Below are 26,938 nucleotides of genomic sequence, written 5' to 3'. Positions count from 1 at the left end.
AGGACAAGTTCTAATTTGACAAAAAGGTAGAGTATGTAGCATCCTTTCTGAGACTAGGAAAACATCCAAGTTTGCACTTCAAGGAGTGCTGGAGGTGTCTTCCCAGTCCGCTCTCAGAATCCTTCATGCCTGTTAATACCTTACTCATCATAGGCAGTGACCATGTTCGGCAGACCTGCCACCACAAGCCCAGCAGAATCCCACATGCAATACAGTGTTATCTTCCCACACAGGGACAAGTGGCTCCAGCCACCTCTGCTTTGACATGGAAATGAATAGTTCTGGGGTCACCTGCCCTGGGCACCAGCTTTATTAGAAGAACCACTACAGCATAAAGAAAGCAGCAGCCACAGCTAACAAGTGTGTCCAAGGCAGGGCTGTTGGGCAGCACCTCTTCACTGTCCTCTAGGCTGCAGTGACTCTACTTCCTACTGCTGAAATGCAGCATCTGCTCTCCACTGGGTCCTTTTCTCTGTCAGTTGAGGACTTGAGATCCTACACAAATATGTTGTTTCCCTAGATACTGATTTTTATACCCTTCAAGCCCCTGCCATGAACTCTCTTTAACGTCACGACAACTTCTGATAAAAAGGAATTGTGTGTGGAATCTTTTTTTTTTTTTAAACAGAGCTAGATTTTATTAAAAAACATTGACTATAGATTTGTATGAATGTTAAGAATGAATGAAATACTTGAGAGGGAGAGTGAGGATCAGGAAATGAGGGCCATCTTCAGCTACAAAGTGAGTTTAAGATCATGTCTCAAAAACCAGACTGGATGTGGTGTGTATGCTTTTAATGCCAGCACTTGGAAGGCAGAGGCTAATGATCTCTGTGATTATGAGGTATACTGGTCTACTTAGTGAGCTCCAGGCTATGTAGTGAGACACTGTCTCAAGAAGGGGGGGGGTGGAGGGATGAACAGAATAAGAGGACCTGGTCTGGGTTCAATTCCCTGTACTTACATGGCAGCTACAAACTCTAGTTACAGAGGATCCAATGTCCTCTTCTGGCCTTCATATACACCACATATATGCACAGGATGTACAGACATGCACAAAGACCAAATACCCATATACATAAAATAAAATAAATCTGGGCCTGGAAAGATAACTCAGTGGTTAAGAGTACTTGCTATTCTTGCTTGAACAGGTTCAGTTCCCAGCAATAACTTATCACCTTACAAACTCTCTTCTGCCTCTGGGGATGCCAAGCATATACACAGTACTCACATACATTCGTGTAATGACACTTATACACATAAAAGACAAATAAATCTTAAAAACATTTGAAAATACAGAGCTGACGAGTGAGCAAGTGAAGTGCTGCCCACGAAGCTCTAGGACCCACGTGTGCACACCCAGGCCCGGGTGGGCAGCAGGTGTGATGGTACGCACTTGTAACTATGAGAGCCGAGGAGGAGAAACAAGAGCTCTAGAGCTTGATGAGCCCAGGTTCAATGGGAGACTGACCCTGTCTCAGAAAAGTAAGGTGGATTACTGGTGCTAGGTATGTTGGCATATACTTTTAATTCCAGTACTTGGGAGACAGAGGCAGGGGAATCTCTTAGTTTGAGGCCACCTTAGACTACATGGTGAAACCCTAGTCTTTAAAAAAAAAAAAAACAGAAAACAGATGGAGAACAACTGAGAAAGACACCTATCATTAATCTCTGGCACATATACACACAGAAAAATATATACATGCATATGCTCACCCTCTGCCACACCCAACTTACAACCAGAAATTAACTTAGGAAGAAATAGTATATATATAGTCTGTGAGAATGAAAATATATGTGAAAGAGCTCATGTAAGCACAGAAAAAACTGTTCTTGTGGGGGAAAGGATCCACACGCAAGGCCACAGTATTGTCTGAGTAACCCTGGCAAGTGGCAAAAATGGCGAGCATTTCCTCTGGTGTTATCTCTGTCTCTACCAGCAAACAACTGTCAGAGAGTGACAGGAAGATCAGCTTCCAGAGGAGGGTATTCTGGCACCTATGCTATAGCTGATAAATCTTAAGGCACAAAACTCATTGAATGGCCACTAAGGAAGATGCAGGAAGCCCCACCCACTATGGTGGTGAAAATAATGACCACAGACAACACACATACAGTAAGTTGCCATCAAAAACCAAAATCCATCTTTAGGCTTCTACGGTCCTAAAATAAGCTAGTAAGATACATGGCCTAATGTCTACTCCCTTGCACTAAGATACGGACGCCGTCAAGCAGGAGGCTCCTGTGTGCGGCTGCAATGGGTGGAGGTTAAGAGCTATGTACTTTATTTGGAGTCCTCGTTTCTCTCTTTAAATTATACAAATATTTAAAAAATGCTTTCCAGTTAATGCGACATCACTTGTGTGGACATTGGAAATTTGTCAGGATATGCTATTAACTGGAAAAAAAACTGTAAGATTTCAAGACTAAAGCCAGATAGATGGTAGTGACATATACCTTTAATCCCAGCTCTAGGAAGGCAGAAGCAGGTAGATGTCTGAGTTTAAAGCCTGCCTTGTCTACAAAGTGAGTTCCAGGAGAGGCAGGGCTATACATAGAAACCCTGTCTCAACACCCCTACAAAACATTTCAAGACTATAGAATTAAGCAAAGCAATTTTTATTTTAAAAAAGTTTTATTAAAAAAGCAACATATGGTGGTAGACACTGTTGATCCTGGGGATCAAAAACACGGGGATGCAGAGGCAGGTGGATCTCTAAGAGATAGAATAGAGGCCACCCTAGTCTATATAGCAAGCTTTAGGCCAGACAGTTAGACCCTGCTTTAAGACAAACAAACAAACAAACACAATACCCCACACACACTTTAAAACAAAAGTCATGAGTTCTAGGCAAGTGCCCCACTTACCCATACATACACACAGAGGTCATAAAATACACAGAAAGGCCAGGAATCTGTTTTAGACTAAAAGAACCAAGACAGGACAACAGAAAACAACATATTCCAGGCCAACTCCAGAACTAAAACTCAATTCCTAAAGCAAGTCAGCGAGACAGACACCTGACATACTTAATGAGAGCTGATCACAGCTACACTTATGGCAACAGCACATCCATCTCATGATAAATATACTCTGAGAAGGAGGGCTTATATACATGAAATATAGGGATGGGAGATAATAATGTTCTCTCAAATGGGTCAAGTGCAAAAAGAAACACACTCAGACACACACTCGCACTTACCTACACACACAGTTAAATGTGGCTAAGGTGCTGAAGATTCTTTATTAGTTTTCTAAGTTTTGGGGAGGGGGGTTGGCAGGGGGTCCTTTGTCTGTGTTGTTACTTTCTTTTCAAAATTTTTTACTGATTTGTTTTGAGTCTCACATAACCTATGCTAATCTTAAATTATGTAGCCAAGAATGACCTTGAAGTTATGGTCCTCCTGTCTCTGCCTTCTAAGAGTGAGGCTTATTGTTAGCTCCGTACCCTGTCTCATGTGATGACAAAGACCACACCCAGGGCTCTGTGTGCTCCACAAACGCTCTATCAGCTGAGCTGCTTCCACAGTGTCACTAAGTTTGAAGCCATTTTCCAAATTTTTTATTTTTATTTTTTAAAAGAAAGAACTTTTAAAAAGAGAAGTTATGTGAACAACTCAGGGCAGAAGAGCCTGAGGACAAATCCTTTGGGCAGTCCCTTCCTCTGGGGCTTCATGACACAGTTCACCAATACTACATGTATGAAGACATGTACACCAATACATGACTAGGCTGTGCCATCACCAATACTAACTGTATGACGGGGTTCTACTCTGTGCCACCTAACATTCTGAGCAAGAACTAAGCTCAGCAAGCCTGGCTGCTCACTGTTCTCACAGGCACCCTCCGCCTTATGCTTCTGCTCGTCTAGAAGGCAGTGCATGATGGGATGCCAGCTCACCTGACAGGACAGGTTAAAAAAAAAATAGTTTGAAAGAAAAGGTGATGCCAACGGGGGTCAAAAGCTAAGACAATGCTTCCTGAAAGCACACTGGCTGTTTCCTACCAAAGGAAGAAATTCCTAGGTTTGATTAGAAAATGTCATTGTGGTAACCAGACAGAGGGAGTTGTGTAGACTTAAGTCCCTGAATCTTCATGATATCTTCAGTCAGTTCTGCATAACGACAAGGAGGGCAGAATCCCACACAAATCAGCAATAGCTACTCTGGAGGAGACACTGTGAAACTATAAAGACAATAATAACACATGGAGAGAGTGGCTGAACAAACGTAGACAAAGGATACAGGTATCCTAAAAACGTCTACCGTCAGGCACCAGGCCCTGCCAATTCCCACAGGCTGCCAGCACTCACCGCAAAGCAGCCAATCACATCGTTCTCTGCAAATTTGTCTCCGTAGTTTTCAAAGCGGCTATTGGTAGACTTCTTCCCTGTGCCTCCATAACCATAGGAAAAAGGCTCTTCACCTGAGGGAAGGCACAGGCAGGTTAAATCTTTGATGGATCGACGGACTTAACACCTTCAAGCTGCCACATACTATTAATCTGAAGACAAAGTCATTTTCTTTACTGCTTTGTTTTGAGACAAGTCTCACTGTATAGCCCTTGTTGGCCTGTAATTCACTTTGTGGACAAGGCAGGCCTTGGACTCACAGAAGTCCCCTGCTTCTGTCTCCCAAGTACCGAGAGTAAAGGTATATGACACCATGTCTGGCCACCAACTACATTTCAAAACTAAGAAAAAACATAAAATGAGATGACCTACGTATGCTTTTTTTACACTAGGTCTTGCAAAATGCCTAGGCTGACCTCACGTTTTCAACCCTCCTGGATTAGCTGGAACCGAGGAATTTATCACTGCACTTGGCTTTGACCTGTGATTCTTATTTTTTGTTTGGTTTTGTTGAGATTGGGTCTTATGCTGCCCCAGTTGCTTCAAAATCATTAAAGAGCCTGGTCTGTCTTCAAACTTTGATCTTTCAGCCTCTACACCCTAGGGCTGGGATTTCAAGTGTGCGCCACCACTCCTGACCTCGTCTTTTAAAGACTTAAAAACCTTTTTACCTGTGTGTATGGGTGCCTGCCTGAACTTACCTTCTGGTTACAGGTGCCTAAAAGCTGGAGGGCACCGGACCCTCTAAAACTCTAGGTTACAGGCATTTGTGAGCTACCTGGTACAGAGGCTGGGAACCAAACCTGGGTCCTCTGCAAGAGCAGCAAGCACTTTGTCTTAGGAATGATTCTTTTAAAAAATATTTTTATGTACATTGGGGTTTTTCCTGTAAGGAGTCAGATCTCCTGAAACTAAAATTATAGACAGCTGTGAGCTCCCAAGTGGGTGTTGGGAATTGAACCTTGGTCCTCTCTCCATGGATTCTTAAATAAAGAGCTACTGCATATAAGAAGCAGCAGTCACTACTCCGTGTGTGTGGTGCTAAGGATTAACCCACTTTTAAAGATTTGTCTAAAGTTGTCAAGTAATTTCAAGAACAGAAACTCAAGCAAAACGATGAAACTAATTTAAAAAAGCTACAAAAAAGAACTTGTTAAATACATACAATAGGTTCAGGATATAGGTCAGTGGCAGAGCAACTGACTGACTAGCTTTTGTGAGGCCTTAGGTGGGACTCCTAGCACCCACCTCAGAACAAAACATGGAAATTGCTACAGAATGGAAAATTATGCATTGGCAAAGAAACCATACTTATTTCCAAAATTTGGCCCATTATATATTAAAACAAACCATACTACATAGAAGTTCACAGCATGACCCAGTTTGACTATGCATAAAACCCAAAAGCAATGTGCAGAAGATGGTCACTGGGCCTGGCAGCTTCCACCTTTATTCTAGGCTCTACTCCAGCCCGAGAATCATAAAGAACAGAGCTTACAAATTTACTTTGGCATGGTGTGAGGGTAGAAATGGGTTCAAGTAAAGGGAACAATTTTCAAAGAGAACTTTGGATCCTCTTGTAAAAGGCAAAGTAGAAGAATTAACTCTGAAAAGCAGTTGTTTCTGACAGGTTTCTAGTCTGAAATGAACAGCTGCACCTGTTTCCGCCCCCAGGGTGTGTGTCTCGAGTCTGATGCTTGGAAGAGCAGTTGAGGAGCCCTGAGAACCCGGGAGCAGGGGCTATCACTTCTATTGATGACTGGCTGACCTTCTTACCTAGCTGAGTGCTGCAAGAATCCAAGGACCAGCCAATACGGACAACGTGGGGATCAGGCTCTGTAGATGGAAGGTGCTTCACGGAGATTTCCTCATTGATCTGAGGATAGAACACAAGAAGGCTCAGGATCGATTCTCTTAAAGCTAGTGGGTTATTAGGCAATGTAGGAAGAAAGTGTATCAGGCAATGAACAGTAGATGGTGCTGGAATGGTGGCTCATGCCTGTAATTTCGGCACTTGGGAAGGCTAGGTATGGAGCGCAGGACGGTGTGTCTGCTTTTCAGTTCCATACTCTGTGGGATCTGAGTACATAACAGCTGCCTGATATCCCTAGCTACTACAACTGGTTTGTAGCCTTAGGAAGATACCACAGTCAGCCGACTCTCAAGACATTTTTCATAATTTCAACCTGTGAAATAACAGTTCATCTCACAATCCACAAAAGAAAGCCATGTAGCTTGACAGAACTTCTTTAACTGGCATATTAAGTACTGTGTCTTCAGTTGATGGTGTCAGTCAGTAAAATGAACCAGTGTCCACTCACCTCGAGGCTGGGGTGTGAGAATATTACCTCGTGTTAACACCGTGAGGATGCACTGTGAAGGACTCTACAGACAGTATCCTAAATAAATTCCGATATACAAAGAAATACACAAGACTTTCCCAGTGCCGGGGATGCAACTTCCTTCAATCTGCACTTCCCCTGAGCATTCTATCCCCTGCCCAAAACTGTTAACATGTATGTGACCTTGGGGAGGAGGGGCTCACAGGAAGGACATGCTGATAACTGTCTTTAATTCTACACCCTGGAACTGAACTCGTGCTCCACATGAGCACGCACTGTTCTCAGACCCTGACATGGAACTCTGGCAGATCTTCACCCAGCTCCTCCCCAGCTTCCCTTTAAAGCAGTAGTATCTGAGCCCACTTTTCTGAACTACACTTACTCAGTTCGGCACTGTGTATGCTTTTGTCAAGAGAACAACTTTCAGGAATTGATCCTCTCCTTCCTCCATGTGGATAAGAAGACTGAAGGCAGGTGGTCAGGTGTGGCTGCAAGTGCCCTGACTTGCTAAGCCATCTCCTTGGCCCCAGAGCCCGTTCTTTGAGATAGCCCTTTTGCCCATTTTACAAATCTCACCGTTAGACTGTTTGGCTCTGCACTACATGCCGTAAATGTCACCACAGAAAAGAATATAATTGTCCTACTTTTTTGAGACAGTTAGGTCATGATAGTTCATCACACTTTTGTCTGCTTGGAATAAACCAATCTCTTCCAGTCACTCCTCTGATCAAGGTGGCTGGTGACAGCGTACTCCAAAGGACAGACTTGATTTCTGTCTTTCTTGTGTATCTCTCCCACTCACCTTCATTTCAAAACAGACACGCCCCCTTCTGACCCCATAGCTGGCACGGGCTCCTGACCACAGGTATGCAAAGCCCTCGATCGTCAATGGATAGCCACTACTCCGATCTCGGGCCACTTTGAAGTGCAGGTCACAGTTATCTGAGAAAAAACAAACAAACCCCAGACAATTGGCTGATGTGTGGGGTTCAAGGGCAGGCTTCAGGAAGTCCCTCAGAAACTAATAAATACTTTTGAAGGTAATGTGTCACAACCTAGAGAGAAGTTTAATGGTCTTATGAGTAAGTTCAAATTGAGATTTCAGGTTACTCAGAGAACCCCAATACCACACACTTTAATTACTTCTCAGTGCTGACGGCTTAAGAGCAAATTTCTGTTGCCAGCTCTGGTGTGGATGTCTGACCAGGGCATCCAGAAGGAACCAGTCACACCTTTAGGAAATCCTTTCTTGACCATCTTGCCCACAAGGTGCTCTCATTTCTTGGCAGGCTGAACACCACTGTCAATACATGAGCATTTAGTGCTGGCTTGTGGATCACTACTACCGAACACTTCCAGAAAAGGTTAGCTGTCTTTAGTAGCTTGTAAGAGAGGAGAATTGTCTGTTTTTAATCTCTCACCAAAACACACAGCCATCACTCTATAAACAGGAGCTATTAAAAAATCCTGGGTGGTTAGATGTACAGTCAAGGTGCAGTCACTCCCGCACTGGAGGACAGATAACAGGCCAGTGTCTCAAAGGACATGGTAGCATTGGTTTCACTAGGAAAGTGAGCAGCTAATGGAAACTGGCGAGCTGGCTGTCAAAGAGTTAAGTTTCCCCAGCAGTGCTCAGATCCCCTGATTAGAGACAAGCCCCTGTGCACAGGGTGGTACAGTGTTCTCATACTCCTGGGAGTCTTGCCTACATCTGTAGGCAGGAAGGCAGCATTACTTCCCTTTGTAAAGAAGCAAGGAGAAGTAGAACAGCTTGCCTAGGGCCCCACAGTTGCACTCAGGAGTGGGCCTGTCTCCACACCAGTGCCCGGGCTCTGGAGCTTTGCTGGGGCTCACTCTGGATGGCGCTGGAAAGGGATAATGGAGGTCAGAGCAGGCAGAATTAGATGGGCATTTTTATCACTCACATGTGTCAATGGCAACAAGGGTATCATCAAAGTCATCTTCATCCTCTTCAGCAGGAGGCTGAGGAGAACGGCCCCTGTGTTGGAAAGAGGGGTCAGTCATGTAACAGACAGGAGGAGTGTAAATGAATAAAGTTTCTGCTGGGATGTACAAGTGGCCCCCAATTTTTTTCTGGATCACCATTTTTTCCCAGGGGTCACCAAATTCTTGCTGAGGGCAGTATCAACTCTCAGCATATAAAAAGGACAAATGGACTGCTGTTAAAGAAGGGTACTAGAATCATTCAAGGAGTCTTCTCAGTCTTCCTCTCACACCCTAAGATTCTGACCCATACTCCTGCACACTGAGAGCAGAGCGGCAGCCCCCACTGAATGATTGCTCAGGGGAGGCCACAGAACTCAAGTTGGAACATTAAGGGCAAGGGCCTGACAAATTACAGTAACTGAAAAGTACCCATGTATTAGGCTTCTTGAAACCCTGTATCTGAAATGATATGAAATGACCCACTTTTTCAGTCTCTTGCTCTCTTTAAAGTGTCCTTAATTATGAACAAGGTATATTTCTACACTTAAAAAAAAATCATTTTGTTAACTCATTGATTTCTGTTGTACACGAGTAACAGACAGAAGACCGAGCCCAGTACCCAGCCAGCACTATGCTTTACAGCAGGTGCCCCTTTAGGGAAGTCCCCTTCCAGCCCTACTGGTCCAGGATTAGTATATTTACTTATTTATATTTATTTTTTAAAGACAGGGCCTCTCAGCATAACCTTGGCTGGCTTGGAAGTCACAGAATCGGCCTCGTGGGTGCTGGAATTAAAGGTGTCATCCTAAGTGTATCCTAGCAAACTTTCCCTGACATCTCCAAAGTGGAGCTGATGTCCCTCCTCTACTCATCATCAGCAAGCAGCTCCTGGCATTTGCTTTGTGGGAGGAGGAACAAGTCCATCTAACATAGGTTCCTTATCCTAATTTCAGTTACTGTCCACGAGAGCCATGTTCTTCCTTTTCTCTGTCATGGTAGAGGTAGAACCCAGAGCCTAACATATGCTTAGGCAATGGCTCCATCCCTGAGTCATACCCAGGTCTCCAGGCCATTTCTTAGTTATAAGCTAGTTAGAGATTGATGTCCCCAGATAGATTAGAAGTGCCAGGTGAATGAACTACAGAACTACTTATTCTTTGACTCCATGACTGGGAAAGGTTGTAGACAGGAATCAAAGGAGGGAAATAGGAAAGGGTAGGGCAGAGCCTAGAGGGAAAGGAAGAAGAAGGCTTATTCTAAGGAAAATGGCCAGATAAGTGGCCACTCCTTGTGAGCTCCCAAAACTTTCCTCTTGTTCACTCTATGAACTTGTGATTAACTTGCGTTAAAGGGTCTACTCCCAACCCTATATTGGGAAAGCAGAAGGCAAGCCCACTGTCCAAAGTGCTTCGATATCCTCAGTATTTAGTGCCAGGGCAGGCATCTCATGAATGCAGACTGGATAAGGGGTGGGTCGGTGGGCAGGAGGGGTTGTGCTGAGGAAGAAGGTCAGGAAATAGCATTCAAATTAAGAGATAAGAATAGGGCACTAGCCAGAAATAGAGGCTGAAGCAAGAACATTTTTATGAATAAAGCTAGCTTGGTAGACATAGCAAGTTTCAAGCCAGTTAGAATTACATAGTGAGAGACCTTGTCTTAAAGGAAAAACCAAACCAAACCCAAAACCAACAAACAAAACCCCTGCAAAACCAAAACAACTCACCAGGATAGATACTGTGTAGCCCAGAAGCAGTAAGGAAAGGGCTGAAGAAGCAGATTGGCATCTTAAAAGTAAAATCTAAGGTCTGGCATTTGCTCTACAGGTAATAAGCAGGAGCAGGGAGGAACAGGAGGAAGGATCAAAGCCTAAGAAAGTTCAATCTGGCAGCACTAAGGAAGGAATACCAGGGAAGAGAACTCCACTCCGCCCCACTCACTGAGCTCTCACTCACAGAGAACAAGTGGCCACTGTCTCATGCACCCACCTTCGGTCCTCTCGGTGCTCAAAGTACCCTCGGCCTCGATTCTCCTCAAAAGGCCTCTTTCGATTCTGGAACTGTGGTCTGTCTGTCTTGAGCTGTGAGGCTTCAGGGGGGAGGAAGCTGGGTGGAGCTTCTTGCTTCATTTCTGTCTTCATTTCTACTGTCGGAAGAATCAGGATGATCAAGATACTTGGAAAACCCTTGGATTATTACTTCTCCTACCTCTTTACTCCTAATAATGCTGGCAGGCTTGTGACTAGAGTGAAGAGTCCCTATGAGTGAGCCAAGGAGATCAGAATACTGCGAGACTGTATGGGTGACAGTCTGCTGGCTAGGTAACACCCTTTCTTAAGACGGGACCCTTCAACACTAAATATAATCAAGATCCCTCAAATGACCCAAAGGTACAGCAAGAGTTTTTGGCTAATGTTCTGAAGACTCATGAATGCTGACAGTAACCTTGACTTATAAGGAGAGGGAGTGAGCCGTAACTGACTGTAAAGGTGCTGTAAAGTCTGAGAAGTAAGAGTTAAACTGCTCCCTACCCTCACCTCCACCCCAGAGAACCTGTATGCCTTTCCTATGGAGCTTCTCTGACAAAGGGAGGGAAGCAGTGAACTCAGCAGGGCATTGCGGGTCTACAAAACTCTTCTGACTTCAGTCACTTTCCACAAAACCCAATGGGCCAAGTGAGAGGGGCCAGCGGTTCCTGCAGTGTGTTTCACTATACCACATCCAACAAGATGTTACAGTGGGATAACATACAGGATCTGAGAGATCCCAAGAATGGATGACCGAAAGGAACAAGCTAGAGACTCATGGTGCCCTACTTTCTGAGAGGGTGCTAAGAGGGCACCGTCTCCATCTCCTGCTAACCCGACTTGCTCACATCTGCTCATTCCAGTGCTTGCTTCAAGTACACCCCTAACTTTGGCATATGGACACAATCCCCAAGTCGATTTTCCTGGTTTTCCAGGGTAGAGATTGGGTTTAGTTATTCTGATGGCTGCCTCCATGGCTTAAGCACAGGCCAATCTCAGAGGGGGCCACTGGAGTTGGATGGGTACGAGCACAGAAAACCACAACGACCAGAAAATGACCCCACAAGTCAAGAGTCTGACACAAATCTACAGTCTGACATTCCTTAATGTCCCTGGTTTCCCCTCTACACACACACACACACACACACACACACACACACACACACACACACACCCCAAAAAACACCAACCCAGCAGGGGATTTTACTTTGTGGATGAATCAGACTGAATTAGATAGGATCAACTAGATTCATGAACAAAGGCACTGGAGATGGAAATCGTGATGCACATGAGTAATCTAGGCATTTGGGAGACTCAAGGAGGATCCCAAGATCTAGAACAGCTGGGCTCCGTAGTGAGACCCTGCCTCTAAAGAAATCAACCTTTTTTTTTTTTTTTTTTTTTTTTAAACACTGCCATACCAGGAATGGAGTGTTAACAATTATGGTTCAGTCATTTTCAAAAGCAGGACTTTCCCCCTAACAGTCAGACTTATATGCAAGAAATTGAAGTCATGTATCAAGAACACTGGTCTGAGCCAGTTTCTTGGGTTTTAGTCTCAATTTTGGCACCAGACGAGTCACCTTTCATAAGAGGGGGAGAACCTATGTTTCCCTGCTTCTAGAAAATGCTGTTCTGCAACAACATAGGCACATGTTTTAGAGATCCTGAGTCTAAATGTAGAGTACAAGGGTTACTTCAATCTCGAACTTATCTGCTGTATTTCCCAGCTCTATCTGGCTAAGGAACCCCCCTCCCAATGATTAGTCTATTGGAGCATTACTCTTCAGAAGAGGGCATACCGCCTGGATTCAGAAAGCTTTTTGGCTTCCACATGATAAGAATCTAAGGATAAAGCATTAGCACCCAGGTCTAAACTCTCCAGACGCTAGCACTAACACCTAGAAAGATACAATCCAGACTGTGTTACTGTCTTCAAAACCAAACAGAACTGGGAGGGAAATGGAGGTAGAAGGACCAGGAGTACAAAGCCAATCCAGTTCCTTTTTTAGTTTAAGGCTAACTTGAACAACCTAGTAAGGATGCTGCTATCTCAAGGTCTTACTTAGATCGTTTCCACTGAGGAACAAAGCGTGGGAGCCTTCCTACCTGGGCGATATGCTTGCTGCTGTGGCTCCATGTCTAGTGGTCTCCTATCATAGCCTGATTCATTTTCTTGCTTGATGACCGGTGTCTCGTAGAATTGGTTCTGTCTGGTAATATTGTCCATGACATCTTAAGATTTAAAAAAAAAAAAATCAGTTATATGAATGCATTTGAAAATACTCTTGTAACCAAGACATCATCTTTACTCAGGGGAACAGATTGTCAGAAGTCAAAGTCCACCTTTAAATGGAAACCTATTTAGGCAGTAGGTGTCCCCAGCTTCCTCTGGCTATGTCATCCATGTCTCAAAAGTCTGCAAACAGATCCACAACTGGGCTCTATAGAAACCGAATACATTAAACCGACCGATGAAGTTCTATGGTTAAAATGAGTGACAGAGTCAAAGCAGTAAGTCCAGCGCCACTTCTCTAAGCAGTACATCCTTAGAGTAGCTTCTACTCTAGTACCTGAACATAGAGAAATGAGAGCTACACTAAGGATGTACCAGGCACTTCACTGAGCCGTTAACACTAGTCTCTACTTTAAATTGCTTAGAATTGACTTCAGGGCCCAGTCTTCAAAACTCAGAGCACAAACCAGCTCTCTGAACCGTCCCATTCATCTGTGACTTAAAACACTCCAGCCTGCCCCTGCCTTCAGTGTCCTTATGATTAAATCTAGGGCCTCATGCATGTATCTCCAGAACAGGTAATGCAGTGTACAAACCTCAGAATCATAATAGCCTCCAGGATCACTATGAATAGGTCCCCAAATAGCTGGAGCTAGAAGTGGTTAGGAAGTGTTCTGTCGGATGAGGAGGTGATGAAGAGGTGTAAGAATAGCAACAGTAACTACTTATGGAATGCATGCCATACATACATCACACCCTGGGATACAGGAGTATAAACTTGCCCCACTAAAGCATCCAGTTTAGGGAGGCAGACACTTAACTATAAAACTATATATTGACAGTATATGATGCACCAAGAGCTAAGAAAGGGATCCAGTAAGGAACAGATAAGCTTCAACTCAAAGGATACAGTCAAAGGCTCAGTGATGAGATCAGAGAACGTTCCTGAGGAAGAACAGAGTCTCATGGGAAAGGCTTAGAAGCAGGACTACAGCAGAAACAAAGAGAGAACGTTATGAACTTAGGACGGACAGCATGCAGCTCTGCCCCTGGGGTAAGCATGCTGGTGGGTGCCTCCAGAGCCCTGCTAGAAGCTGTGCCAGGAGCAGTGAGGCAGAACCACAGGGAAGGAAACTATTCTGCCACTTGTTAACTGGACTCTTTCTCAGAGGACAAATACATCTGGGCACAAAACAGGTGCAGTCCAAAGGGAGGAAAGCAAGAAGTCATGTTGCTTACTATATACAGTATCTGTTTACCAAGAATGAAAGAAATACTAGAGAGGCAACCTGAAGGGGAGCTTAGAGGATCTTTTGGGGGTATGGGGGATGATGATGATGTCAAGAGACAAGAATATGTCCTTAACTGGAATACAAGGCCTCTTCAAACTATTCTGCTTCCTTCAGTCTCAGGACAATGTCATCCCCAGAAAGCCTGTTCTTTCCTCTAACAGGGAATAGGCTGGCCTAGAGAGGATATGATGCTGGGGTCCTTTTCCACTCTCTACAACATTTCCCTAATGACAGGCAACTTTTGTATGAAGCCCTTCAGACACAAAAATCTCATGATTATCAACTCTAGAAGGACAGTCTTACCATTTCCATTGTACAAGACCAAGCTCAGAGGGGGAATGATTTGCTCAATTCAAAAAGTCTGCCCAAGTCTACAGCTTGTTCTGAAGTATCCAATTTGCTTTCCCCAAGACCCTTCTTCTAGAAGCAAGGTTAAGGGCAGCACCCTCTCAGCTCTTTCACAAGGCTTTCTTGCCAGAGTTCCTCAGCTCTGGATACATTCACAGGCCACTCCTCCCTTCTTAGCAGGGAATTGTCCATGGAAGCCTTGCCAGCACATGGGTAATTCCTAACACACTACAACCATCTACATCTAGGGTGGCTTCTCCACAGGATACCACTTCTTATGACCAAGTGAGTACCAGATGCTAATCCTAAGTCTCTTTTGAGAACTCATTTTTTTCCTTTTTACTGTTTAGTCCCAACCTCCACAGTGCTTTCTTCTTAGAAAACCACTCTAAGTCTTGAACACCACAGCTCTAGTTCCAGGTCCCTCTCATACCAGGCTTTCTTTACTCAAGGGACTGCTCTTTCATGCTATTCCTAACTCTTATAGAGACACTTCGGGCTGATCAAGTTCCCCCATATCCCCTGAGCACCCCTTTTCCCTGGGCACACAAGTAACTGTTTCTGGGAACTCAGGAGCCCTCTCTTGAAAAGGAATACTCCCTCTGCTTCATAGAGATGCCTCTAGCCAAAGCAACAGGTTTCCTTTCTTTTTCACAACCTCCATGCTTCCCTCCCCCACATCTGCTAGACCAGCTTACATGATCCCTGGCAGACACAAGGGTCCTCTGCCCACCACACAGCTACCATACTTACCAAGCCATTCCCCACAACTCCAGCTACACTGCTGAAAACTGTCCACAGTTAACAATACAAGGCCATTCAAGCAGAAACCACGGAGTATTGCCCCAAGAGTCTTCCCAATTCTAGACCCTCTAGCTTCTTTGTCCATTAAACGACTCTGTCCTTCCTTGTTACCAGTTAGATCCCAAAGCTCTTGTACCTCCTCTAGAAGCTGCTACATACCTTGAGTCTCCTGGTACCAAATATACAAGTCTTACCTGCCCTCAAGGTTGACCCTGTAACTGGAATGAGGGAGTTGGGGGTGTGGGTTTCCAAATCTGCTGGTCTTCCATTATCCCCTAAAAGCTCACCTACCAAACACTGGATCGTTCAGTCCATATTTTGGGAGACTCTTCCTCCTCCTCGGACACCGGTAGGTCCAAAGCACCAATCCACCCCACCTCAGCACTAAACAGATCTCCCAGTATCCTATCCTTAAAATTCTCTCAGTCCTGCACTCTTTCCCTACCTGGAAGTCCGGCTTTAGAGACCCAGACCCAGCCCTAACGGTGGACTAGCACCGCTAACCAAAGCTGTCAGCTCAAAGCTCAGCTAGACTCTCCCATTTTCCAAGAGAACCCCCCGAAACCCCTTTCCCTAAAGCGTCTACTTCTTCCGACTTTTCCCAACTCAAAGCCACAAAAAAACGGAACCCCCAAAACAGTTTCCGGTCTCCGAATCCCAGGATATAAAGTCCTCCCCGCCTGCCTGCCGGCCCGCACCCTAGTCGCCTTAAAACAAAATCCACCCCCCTACACACACCATGTTCCTTGCACCGAAGGCCAGGATCCGCCCTCAGGCTGCCCCGAGGCCCTGGCCGCAGATCCTTTACAGCGGCAGGTGGCGGGATCCCTGGATCCTCAGACCTTCTCCTAGATCTCTGTGGAGTCGTGCTCCCGCGTCCCACATCCCGTCCTCAGCCCGGACTCCAGGCTCCCCGATCCCCCGCCCCGCGCACTCTCACAATGTCCGTCCGGCCCCGAGTAGCCGCCGGGCTCCGGGTGCGGCTGCAGCCCGGACGGCGGTGGCTGCGCGGTCCCCTCCAGCTCGGAGCCCCCCTCGGTCTCGACCTCCTCGTTGTTGTGCCCAGGTAACCCCGGTTCGTCGTCAGCCTCGAGCTCCCGTTCGTCTTCGGGCTCCTCGGCCTCTAGCGCCGCCAGCAGCCGCTCAGCAAGCTCGGCCTTCAGGCCGCGAGTGTCCAGGCCGCGGCGCTGCAGCTCCTCGCGAAGTTCGTTCACCTTCAGGCGACGCACATCCATGGCCCGGGCCCCCGGGGCGGCCCCCGAGCCCGGCCCGGCCTCCCAGGGCTCTGTCCCCCCTAAACCTTGCCTGTCAGGAGGCGAAGGGGGAAAAGGGGGGGCCACTCCAATGGCGGCGGCGCTCAAAATGGCCGCCGCCGCCTCCTCCCCCTTGCCCGTACCGTACGATGTAAAACGAGTCTCAATTGGTCAGCGCATGGGGCAACGGGCGCGGGCCCGAGAAGCAAGCCAATCACAGTGTGGCTTTCAAAGAACCGTGGTAAGAGGGCTCAGGAGCTGCCTAAGAGGAAGCGTTAGCCTACGTTGAAGTCGCGGCCAAAGCAGAGGGCGGGAAAAGGCGAGAGGCGGAGCAAGCACTGATTGGGTAGCGCCCGCGCGCCCGCTGCGGTACAGTCAAATGAAGGAAAGGGAGTAACGACTTGGAGCAATTAGCAAGGAGACCTCAGCATGACCGCCCAGTCTCTCCGAGCCGTCCTTCCCTCGGGCCGTCTGTAAAAACACATTCTAACTGGTCCTCATCTCACGCCCCTCGCGGAGGCCAAGCGGGTAAAAATCACTACAACCAATCAAACGCGGCGGGAAGAGGTCGGCCAACCCTCGTCTTTCCTGTTGCCTTCCGGAAACCGGAAGCAGATTAATTCGCCGAGGGCCCGCCCCTTGCCGTTAGGGCGGTTTCAAAACAACTTGTTCGCCAATCGCTGTTACTGTTCTAGTTCACCGCAGCCAGAGCTGGAGCGCTTTAGGAAAAGCTAACCGGATTGGGCCATTCTCGAGAGGCTTGCCTCGCAAAGTTCTCTGTACAGCAAGGTATACGGAGTAAAACTTAAGTGGCTTTGTTACTCTCCGTTTGTTAGAAACGCAGCTGCCTTTATGAGAAACAACAACAAAACTGGTTCTGGAGAGCGCTGAAGGGTTGAAAGCAGGGCTGGGCTAACAAGAGAAAAGTGAGGTCAAACGCACCCCCCTCTTTGATAGCAAGTCCTCCCAGAGCGCGTTCTCTAGGGTTGCTAGACAAGCCACTCTGCACGCGACCATAGAGCCTTCCCGCTCTGGACGTAGCTGCAGAAATTCGCGGCTTCCCGTCTCGGATCCTCCAAACGGTTCACTCAACCTTGCTGAGTCTACACCCATTCGCACACTAGAATCCGTAATTACAACAGGTGTTCCGTCCAAACACCTGTCGCCCCCTTGCTCAGAAGACAAAAATTTAGTGACGTAACACGGAGACGCACAACGCAAATGCGCCCTGACACCCAGTCCATAACCTGAACTCCCAATAAAAGCCACCAACACTCTCTACTTAGATATAGGTAAGCATCCCACGAGAAACGAATAGGCGTGATAGGCCAAAAGCATCAATGCGGGATACGACTAACGGCAGTGTAGGTGTGGCACAAGCATACAGCATCGCGCGACAAAGCTCCACTAGGACAGTTCACGCTACAAGCTTACACCACAGCAAGCTAGACACGCGGCACCCACTCAGCAGCGGGACAGACACTCACGTGGACACGAGGTTCCAGTCCAGACACCCCGCCCCTCGCCCACGTTGGACTTCCTCTCTCCCAGCTGCTCACAATGATTTATTAAAAAAAAAAAAAAAAAAAAAAAAAAAAAAAAAACAACTTGGTGGCCCGGATCGGATTGAACCGTACCAGGTTCTCAGGAGCCACCACCGGGGGGCGACCGGGCGCCGCATAGGGTTCTTACATCCGTAGTAGTCAGAGCCTAGAAAAAAGTGAAGACTCAATCTTTTGTGCATCTGTGGATCGAAGTGTTCTGGTCCATTTTTCGTCGACAATCTGAATGTTTGCCTGTGTGAGAATCTGTTGTACTAGTCTAAGCATGGTTCTGGGCACGTTTGTTTGTTTTCTTCTTTATTGAGATAGTCTCATGTAGCCCAGGTTGGCCTGGCTCTCTCTATGGAATCAGGAACAACCTTGAATTCTTGATCCTTCTGTTTACACCTCTCGAGCGCTGGGATTACGGGCACCACATTTGATTCTTGAGCGTGTGTAGTGCTGTTCTGTCTCAATTACTAAAGGTTCTCCCTGTTGCTGGCGAGTACCTACCTGCTGATGTTTGCAGATTTGCAGGCGTGGGTTTATGCGTTTCTATTGCTGTGTGTGAATAATTGGGCTTTTGTATTTGTGAATAGGTTTGCCTGAGTATGTGGGAGTAATTCACATGTCTGTTACTCTCGAGTGTTTGTATATGACCCTGTGGGATCTCTCTCCCTCCCCCCCCCCCCTTTCTCTCTCTCTCATATTCCTCAGGGCTTTCCGAGAGTCTGACTTTCCTTGGTTGTATATATTTGTCTGTGTGCATGATTCATGTCTACCATCACTAATGAAAACATTCCCAGGTGTCCCTCAAACCCTTCGTATTCTTTTTATTGAGGTTACGGTCCCTCTATGTAAGCCCAGATGGCCTGCAACTAACTCCATTCTCCTGCCGCTCAGATGTTGGGATGACAGGTACACACAGGAGCCTCCCTTTTCAGCGGGGAAAGCGAATCTCCCTAGGGGGAGGGGCCGAATCACAGTTGAATGGAGACAAGAGACAGAATAGTGATTGACAAAAGTTTTATGTGATCCGAGCCTCTCTGGAGGCACCAGAGTCCACACTTCAGAACAGGGACAAGGGACTGGCTCAACGGGCAACGTGGCCCAAAAGGAGGGGAGATGACTCATCCCTCGGAGGAAAGGAGGCATTCCCAATGCATTGCACAGGCTTAAGGTGTGGTGCACCCCACATGAGGAGAGGAAGAAGCACAGGTGCCTAAGGAGGGAAAGATTTTAGCAGCAAATGCTGCAAGCTTCCATCCTTGGAATCGTACCTAATACTGTATACCTGTGGACCTTTAGAATCTCAGACACTCAGAACAGTGGATTCTTAAGTTATAGTGCTTGGAGATTTAAGATTTTTAGACATATGTATTCTTGGATATTTAATTACGTGGTAGAAAGGCAGAAAGCAGCAACGAACCTAGAGGTGTCCATCATTAGGAATGGTTAGAACTTTGGTGTCTGGTTAGTTATAATTAACTGTGAGCCTCTTAGGACTTAGATGCTGAGGACCCCATCGTCTTGGACTCAAAGCATCTTACAGTGCTTGAGATCAGGCCAATGCTAGGGTTTTAGAGTTTGATGCTCTGGAATCTTGGGAACATCTGATGTAGAACCTTAAGAATCTAGAACCTTGAGCCAAATTTTAGATGATCATTACTTCATAGCTTTTCCTGGAGACTCTTAAAGCATCTGGATTTCAGAGTCTAGAATCATATTTCCTTAAGATGCAGAATTTTATATAAAAGAATATATGGTCTAAGGCCTCAGAAACTATAGTTGACCATCACTGAAATCTTAGAAATTAAAAAAAAATGTTTGAAACATTATGATCTGGAGTATTCCAACAAGAGCCTTAAACTGGTAAATTGGAGAACCGTATGCCTTAGAACCTTCGTGCCGAGAATCTTTAGAATTTAAAAATCTACAGTCTCCCACTGATAGGACCCCAGACTCTGGAAAAATAAAGTCTAGAACCATTGAGCCCTAGATCGTGGAATTTCAGAGCCGCGCAACCTAACACCATGGGGGCACTGCCAAGAATTATAGAACCAGAAAAATCTGCAGCCGCAGCGTCTCAGAGCCTTTGAACAGTGAGCCTTGTCTATAGCAATAACACTTCAGACCTAGAAACAAGCATCTCGGTTCCATGGAATCAAAGTCTCAACATCTTTGAGAACTTTCAAGTCTAAACTCAAACCTTAAAATCTAGCACGCTGGGCTGGAAGATCTGGGCCAAAGCCTTGAGATTGCAGCCCAGCCCTTCTGGTTATGGATAGGGTGTTTGAGGCATAGGAAGCAGGGAAGGGAGATCATTCAGCAGCTGGGAAGAAGGCCTGGCGTGGCAGAGTTGGAGTGAGCTTTCCCCCAGTGGCAGTGCCTAGCTTGGGTCCCGAGAGGGTGTCTCAGGAGGAAGATTGTCTCAGGCTCCGTCCTCCTGCCCTGGAGGTGCTGGGCAGCCTCTGTCAGCAGACAGAGTGGGTCCTGGGGCTGTGGAAGGACAGAGGACATAGCGTCCAGCCGGATGGACGTCAGCTGCAGTGAGACAGCTGCAGGAATCCTTAGGGTCAGGTTGGGTTGGGGGGTCAGCGCCTCCAGCAGCGCCACGGGGTTCAAGGTGGCTTCGGCCCTCATCCATGTTGACATAGAGGATTTCATCAGGTTCCTGAGCACTGGGCAGAGCCTTCAGTGTGTTCTCCAAGTCTTCCCGGAGCTCTGCAAAACTTGGCCGGTCTCGAGGGTTCAGCTCCCAGCACCGGGACATCAGGGCATACCTAATGAGGGAATGCAAAGGGTGCGGGCTAAGCAGGGGCTCAGAAGGGAGGGTACTAGTAATTAAGGGGAGGATTTAAGACATTCTGGGGAGAGAACCTGGGAACTGGAGACAGCCGCAGCAACTTAGGGATATCTATGGGGATTTAAGAATGCCAGAGTTTCTGGGGTGTGTCAGGAGACTCAGTAACTGGGAAAGATCTTAGGAAACCTCTCTGGGTCTCGGGTGGTTTGTAATGGGTTTGCCAGGGCAGAGCTACGCAGAACAGACTCTCATACCAAGGCCTGGCCTTGCTGCCATTTACCAAGCACATCATGGGTGTGTGTGTGTGTGTGTGTGTGTGTGTGGTGGGAGCACACCTATGGAATGAACTAGAAGTCATATGACTGTCATATGTCCTTACATTCTTTGACACTCCACCGTTCAAAGGCCGAGACTAAGGCCCCTCCCCCTGAGTGTAGGGATTTGCTTCTGGCTTAGCAGAAGAGATGGCACACATGAGACTTTTAAGACTAGGTCATAAGAGGCAGTGAAGCTACCCCCTGCACTTTCTCTCAGATGGTCTTGTGAGGAAGCTCAAGTCACCCTATGAAGGAGTCCTTTTAGTTAGTTTGTTTCTTCATATAGCCCTGGCTCTCCCGGATGAGACTGATGTTGAACTCAGAGATCTGCCTGCCTCTGCCTCCCGAGTGCTGGGAATAAAGGCGTGCGCCATCATCCCCAGAATGAGCTTGCCAGTCTTGAAATCAGTTTTCCAGTCTCAGGCTTCACATGCAGCCCCAACTGCGACCTTAATAGAACCTGCCATAGAACCACCCCACTAAGCTATTTTTAGGAGAACCATCCTACTAAGCTGCTCCTTGGCTGATCTTCAGACACCATGAAACAAATGTTGCATTTAATATGATTAGATTCTGGAGTGTAGCAGCTCACAGAGCAGCAAATAATATGCCCTCCCTGAAGACTTCAATTTTCTCATCGGCAAAAAACAAAACAAAACAAAACAAAACAAAACAAAAAAAAACCCCAAAAAACCAGGAGGTAATGATGGCGTCTATCTACTTCCTGTGGCTGTGGTAGGGATCAAATGAGTCAATACCAGCAAAGCACTTGTATCACTGCCTTCCAGAAAGTTCTGCAAAAGATTAGCTATTAATCCCATCCTTCTTGGCTTGAGGAGTGCCCAAAGGAAGCATGGAGAATCTGAATCCCCACCTGACCCAAGCAACATCCTCTTCTTAACCTCAAAGCACAAGCTAAATATCACGTCTTTCTCTGCTCACTGTGATGCTGCAAAGGTGTGTAATTGTATCCTGAAGATTCCTGCTAGCAGCTCAGAGATCCGAGAGTCTGGAGAAGGTCAATAAAGCAAGTGGAGGGGTCCGCAAAGGATCCTGGGTGTTGCACATGGGAGGTAGAGGTCCCAGGGCCAGGGCTACCCAGGGAAGGCTGTATGCAGTTGTTCACTGCTGAAGAATACCTGGCTGAGGTGGGAAGGGGTTGACCCAGCTTGCCTTCCATACAACCCACAGAGCTGAAAAAGGTACCTTGAGCGAACTCCCACCCCTCTGGCAGGCTCAGAGCATTAGTGAGAGGCAAATGGGTCTCTTAATATTCTGAGGGGTTCCATGCACACTTAGCCAGGACTGGAGAGGTTGCTGGGTGCTCTGTGTGGGTAATCGAGGGTTGGATTACATTCTGAGGTGGGGTTAGGGAGACTCAGTTCTAAAGGTGCTCACAGGCCGTCCAGACAGTCCGCGGGCTGTTTCAGGCGATTTCCTTGACGTAGGTAGTCGTAGATCTCACTGTTCTCCACCCCAGGATAGGGAGTTTGGCCTCGGGTGGCGATCTCCCACATTGTCACACCAAAGGACCACTGTCAGAGCAAAGGAAGATGGGGTGAGAGGATCTCCCCTACACAGAGACACCTCCAACAGGAGTGAAGGAAAGCACTCGGCACTTAGGTGGACATTTGTTGACAGCAGCATTGACGGGTGTATCACAGGGTACACAGGAAGATATTTTGACACAGGCACACAAACACACACACACACACACACACACACACACACACACACGGTGACTGACTTCGGAGGATACAGAGATATGCACACCTGTTTACAGATTTGCATGATGTCACACGTTGCCCTTCATGCCTACATCGTTGCACACATCCTATGGCACACCTGGCCACCACTGCTTCCCTGACCTGGAGCAGCTACACTGCCACCATGCGGCAGGGAACCTGTTCATGGCCTAGCCCTGACCACATATTATTCATACGTTCTCCAAACATGTCCTGGCCGCACAGACACCTTTGCAAGAACTCCCACAGGTCCCTGTGAGCCCTGAAGCTTCTCAGGTCTTGTCACCCACCCCCATGCTGGCACCCACTCCTGGCCAGGGCACACATACCACATCACTCTTGCTGGTGTAGACTCGATCTGCCAAACTCTCGATAGCAATCCACTTGACTGGCATCTTGGCAATGCGCCCTTGGCGGTAGTAATCTCCGTTGTAGATCTTCTTGGAGAGCCCGAAGTCAGCCACACACACGGACATGTTTTCATTCAGCCTGCTCAGATTGGGGAGAGCAGTAAGGTCAGGACACAGTTCTACCAGGAAGCCCGCTGGGTCTCAGGTGTGCCTCCAGCTCCTGCCTGACCCCACCACAGTCCTGCTGAGGGTGGGGGATCTGACTCCTAAACCCTTACCCCACTCCCAGAGGGAAATGCTTTACTTCTCGTTCCTGCTAAAACGAGTCTGGACAAAAGGGCTTCTAGAAGCTTTCTCAGCTTTGGCTTTTTATCAGTCTTGAGATCCTTTCAAAACTCCAGAGTCCCTGGTTCTGTTTTCTTGGATTTAAAACAAAATGTTTATTATTTTAATGATGTGAATGCCTGTGCCTGCCCATGGGGATAGGTATGTGAGTGCGGGTACCCATGGAGGTCCGAAGTGTAGCATCTCCTTGGGGCTAGAGTAACAGGAGGTCATTGTGAACCGATGCTGTGTGTTCCAGGACATAAATTTGGAAGCAAACCAACAAACAAAAAGCCAGGAATGATGGTACCTGGAATATCAGCACTTGGGAGGCAGAGAAAAGAGGGTCGGAGTTCAAGGTCATCTTTCCCTATGTAGTAAGTTCAATGCCAGCCTGGGCTACATGATACCCTGATTCAAAAAAGCAAACTTTGGAGGCTGCAGAGATGACTTGGTAGCTAAGAGCACTTGTGCTTACAGAGGACCCGGGTTTGATTCCCAGCTCTCACATAGCAGCGCACAGTAACTCCGGTGCCTTCTTTTGGCCTCCTTGGCACTGCTCACACATAGTGCATACATGTGATCAAAACAATCGTACATATAAAATAAAAATAAATATTAAAAAAAACAAGGCAAACCAGAAAAAACAAACAAACAAACAAAAAAAAAACCAAACCAAACCAAACCAAACCAAAACAAAACAAAACAAAAAAAAAAAAACCAACAAAGAAGACTAATAAAACCTTATACAATGTGCGTGACCAGGACAAAGACAGTAACTACACAAGCACATGAGTCTAGACAACACCTATATCTTTTAAAAAGTCCAAGAAAGGCTAGGCATGGTCTAGCACACCTTTTACCCTAGCACTTGGGAGACAGAGGCAGGAGAATCTCTCTGAGTGGACGGCCAGCCTGGTCTCCATTGCAAGTTTCAGGATACATCCAAATAAACAACAATAAAGACCCCAGTGTCTCTTCTGATTTGGATATGAAGTATCACCCCACAAAGGGTGACAGTCCTCTGAAAGCTTAATCCCTAGAGGGTGATGCCCAGTGAGATGCTATCCCTCGACCAGTTCACAGCTGAGGGCTTATTACAAGACAGGGTCCAGCTAAGGGGGAGGCTCCTCCGATGGGCATGTGTCTCTCTGCTTTCCAGCTCCCATGAGGTAAGCCATGAAACCCCGCTTCGCTCACTCTGTAGGTCACTAGTCCACACTTTCCTAGGAGCCACACTGATGGACCATTCTGGAATCTCTGAAACCCTGAGCTCAAATCAATCTTCCCTCTTCCACTAAAAAATAAACTGTTTCCTCTTCCTCCGGTATTTTGTTACAACCACAAAATGGTGACTGCAACACTTTCCTAACCTCGCCTGAAGGTCCAACCCTCCCTGAAGGCTCCCCTCATCCTGGGGTGGGAGTTGGGGGAGGGGGCTCCTTGAGGAAGGGGGGGGGCTGGGGGCGCTTCTGGCGGGCCTGCCACTCACATGCAGTTCCTAGCAGCCAGGTCCCGGTGTATGAATCTTTTGGTACTCAGGTATTCCATACCACTGGCTATGTCGGCCATGAACTTCACCAGCATCTGAGTTGGCAGGAACTGGAGGGCCAAGGCCGAGAGAAGGAGTGGTCAGAGTCAGAAAAGGGTCTTTTCCTTCCCTGTGTGTCTGGATCTACTCTGGATCTCCATGACTTTGAGAGCATCAACCCTTCTCCATAGCGACAGGGTCCCAGAAAGCGTACTCCTCTCTGATTTGGGCTATTGTTCTAGCCTCAGATACCCACCTTCCTAGGTTTGAGATCCTGGTCCATGCTAAGCCTCTGTTAGGAATTTATTTCCTGCTTGGATCTCCCCAATCTCCTCCGTGGGCGGCTCCTTCAAGGCCACCCTTTCAGTCAGGCCTTCCCTCCACCCAAATTAACTCCAAGGCTGCCTTATCGCTCTTCCTTCCTTCTGCATTTCCGCCTCAGCGCTAACTGCTCTTGCTTATTTCTGTTAATTTATTTATTGCCTTGTTCACCCCTGCAATACAGGACCCACGAGGGCCAGCTCGAGGTCAGCCATAGCCTTCCTTCTCAGTGCCTGCGTAGCTGGTAAGGGTTCAGTGAATACTCATGGACCAGAAGAGGAAGTGCCCCTCACCACTGGCTGGTCCCCGAGCCGAGAGTACAGGAGGAAACTGTGCAGGTCTCCATGCTTCATGAAAGGCAAGATGACCACAGGTTCTGGGAAACCCTCTCGGTCAGAGCCCTGGAAACAGACGCCTGAGCCCCCCACCCCCAGGAAGATCAGTCACTCTGGCTAGGCAGAAGAGGGGAACCCAACTCCACTCCCAGACAGACTCAGCCTCCCCCGTTTCTCCACCCCCTCACATCGAATCTCCACATTGTTTGGGAGGTGGATGGTAAGGATAAGACTTCTGAGAGGCCATTTCCCAGGGATGTTTCCCCCGGAACCCTCCTGGGGACCCTCAGCTATTTCTAGGAACAGGTCAGAGGTCACATTCCAAGTTGAGGGAGCAAAAGAAGGGGAGCTTGCTGATCCTGGAGGAGAAGGGGGTAGGGAGCCAGGAAGTTTGATCTTTCTGTGCTCTGGGCTGGGCCTGGGAGAACATGCCCCTCCCTCACCAATGAGCCTCATGACGTTGGGGTGGTCAAATTCCTTCATGCAGACAGCTTCGCTCAGGAAATCCTCCAGCTCGGATCTTGTACAGATGGCAACTTAGGGAAGAAAGGGAGGTGAATGACTAGGGTGGGAGGGGGCGGGAGGAAGGAGGAGGGAGAGGACGTCTTCCCTCCTTCTCCAGTCTACCTTTATCATCATCATCATTATCATCATCGTCACTCAACATCTCATTACTACTGGATCTTAAGATGGCACACTCACTGTTTTACTTACAGCTGTTACTGTATGCTCAACAGGTATAGTATATATATCTGGTTGGCTTGTTTGTGCACAGCCCAGGGGATTGCAAATGCAAAGCAGTCGGCTTACTGGGAGAATCTAGACAGGGGCGTTACCAATGAGCCACACCCCCAGCCCCTCACTGGAGAATTCTAGGCAGAGGCTCTACCACTGAGCCACGCCCCCAGCCCCTCACTGGGGGATTCTAGGAAGGGGCTCTACCACTGAGCCACGCCCCCAGCCCCTCACTGGGAGAATCTAGGCAGGGGCTCTACCACTGAGCCACACCCCCAGCCCCTCACTGGGGGATTCTAGGCAGGGGCTCTACCACTGAACCACTTGTCTTTTTTT

The 26,938-nt window shown here is 47.3% G+C and overlaps 2 protein-coding genes across 7 annotated transcripts in view; both read right to left on the bottom strand.

Moving 5' to 3' along the window:
* Positions 1-16,678, bottom strand: part of HNRNPUL1 (heterogeneous nuclear ribonucleoprotein U like 1) — a 30,678-nt gene extending 14,000 nt beyond the window's left edge. Inside the window, exons 1-7 of one of the 4 annotated variants that reach the window (XM_080908358.1) lie at positions 16,285-16,678; positions 12,774-12,899; positions 10,627-10,783; positions 8,620-8,693; positions 7,497-7,636; positions 6,129-6,228; positions 4,314-4,426 (exon numbers count right to left, since the gene is read on the bottom strand). In XM_080908358.1, the coding sequence (XP_080764484.1) occupies positions 4,314-4,426; positions 6,129-6,228; positions 7,497-7,636; positions 8,620-8,693; positions 10,627-10,783; positions 12,774-12,899; positions 16,285-16,579 (1,005 nt within the window). In that variant the 5' untranslated portion in view covers positions 16,580-16,678. Of the gene's footprint in view, positions 1-4,313; positions 4,427-6,128; positions 6,229-7,496; positions 7,637-8,619; positions 8,694-10,626; positions 10,784-12,773; positions 12,900-13,496; positions 13,523-16,284 lie in introns of those variants that run through there. The other 3 variants (XM_080908359.1, XM_080908360.1, XM_080908361.1) reach the window with 3 other exon arrangements.
* A 2,482-nt stretch (positions 16,679-19,160) lies between these two features.
* Positions 19,161-26,938, bottom strand: part of AXL (AXL receptor tyrosine kinase) — a 29,989-nt gene continuing 22,211 nt past the window's right edge. For all 3 annotated transcript variants that reach the window (XM_080909150.1, XM_080909151.1, XM_080909152.1), the window contains 6 exons: positions 26,311-26,403; positions 25,826-25,947; positions 25,173-25,282; positions 23,336-23,495; positions 22,660-22,796; positions 19,161-20,921 (listed from right to left, as the gene is read on the bottom strand). In XM_080909150.1, the coding sequence (XP_080765276.1) occupies positions 20,570-20,921; positions 22,660-22,796; positions 23,336-23,495; positions 25,173-25,282; positions 25,826-25,947; positions 26,311-26,403 (974 nt within the window). In that variant the 3' untranslated portion in view covers positions 19,161-20,569. The remainder of the gene's footprint in view (positions 20,922-22,659; positions 22,797-23,335; positions 23,496-25,172; positions 25,283-25,825; positions 25,948-26,310; positions 26,404-26,938) is intronic.

Source organism: Micromys minutus (assembly GCF_963924665.1).
Source record: "Micromys minutus genome assembly, chromosome: 32".
NCBI lineage: Eukaryota > Metazoa > Chordata > Mammalia > Rodentia > Muridae > Micromys > Micromys minutus.
This window is presented reverse-complemented; position numbering and strand designations above follow the sequence as displayed.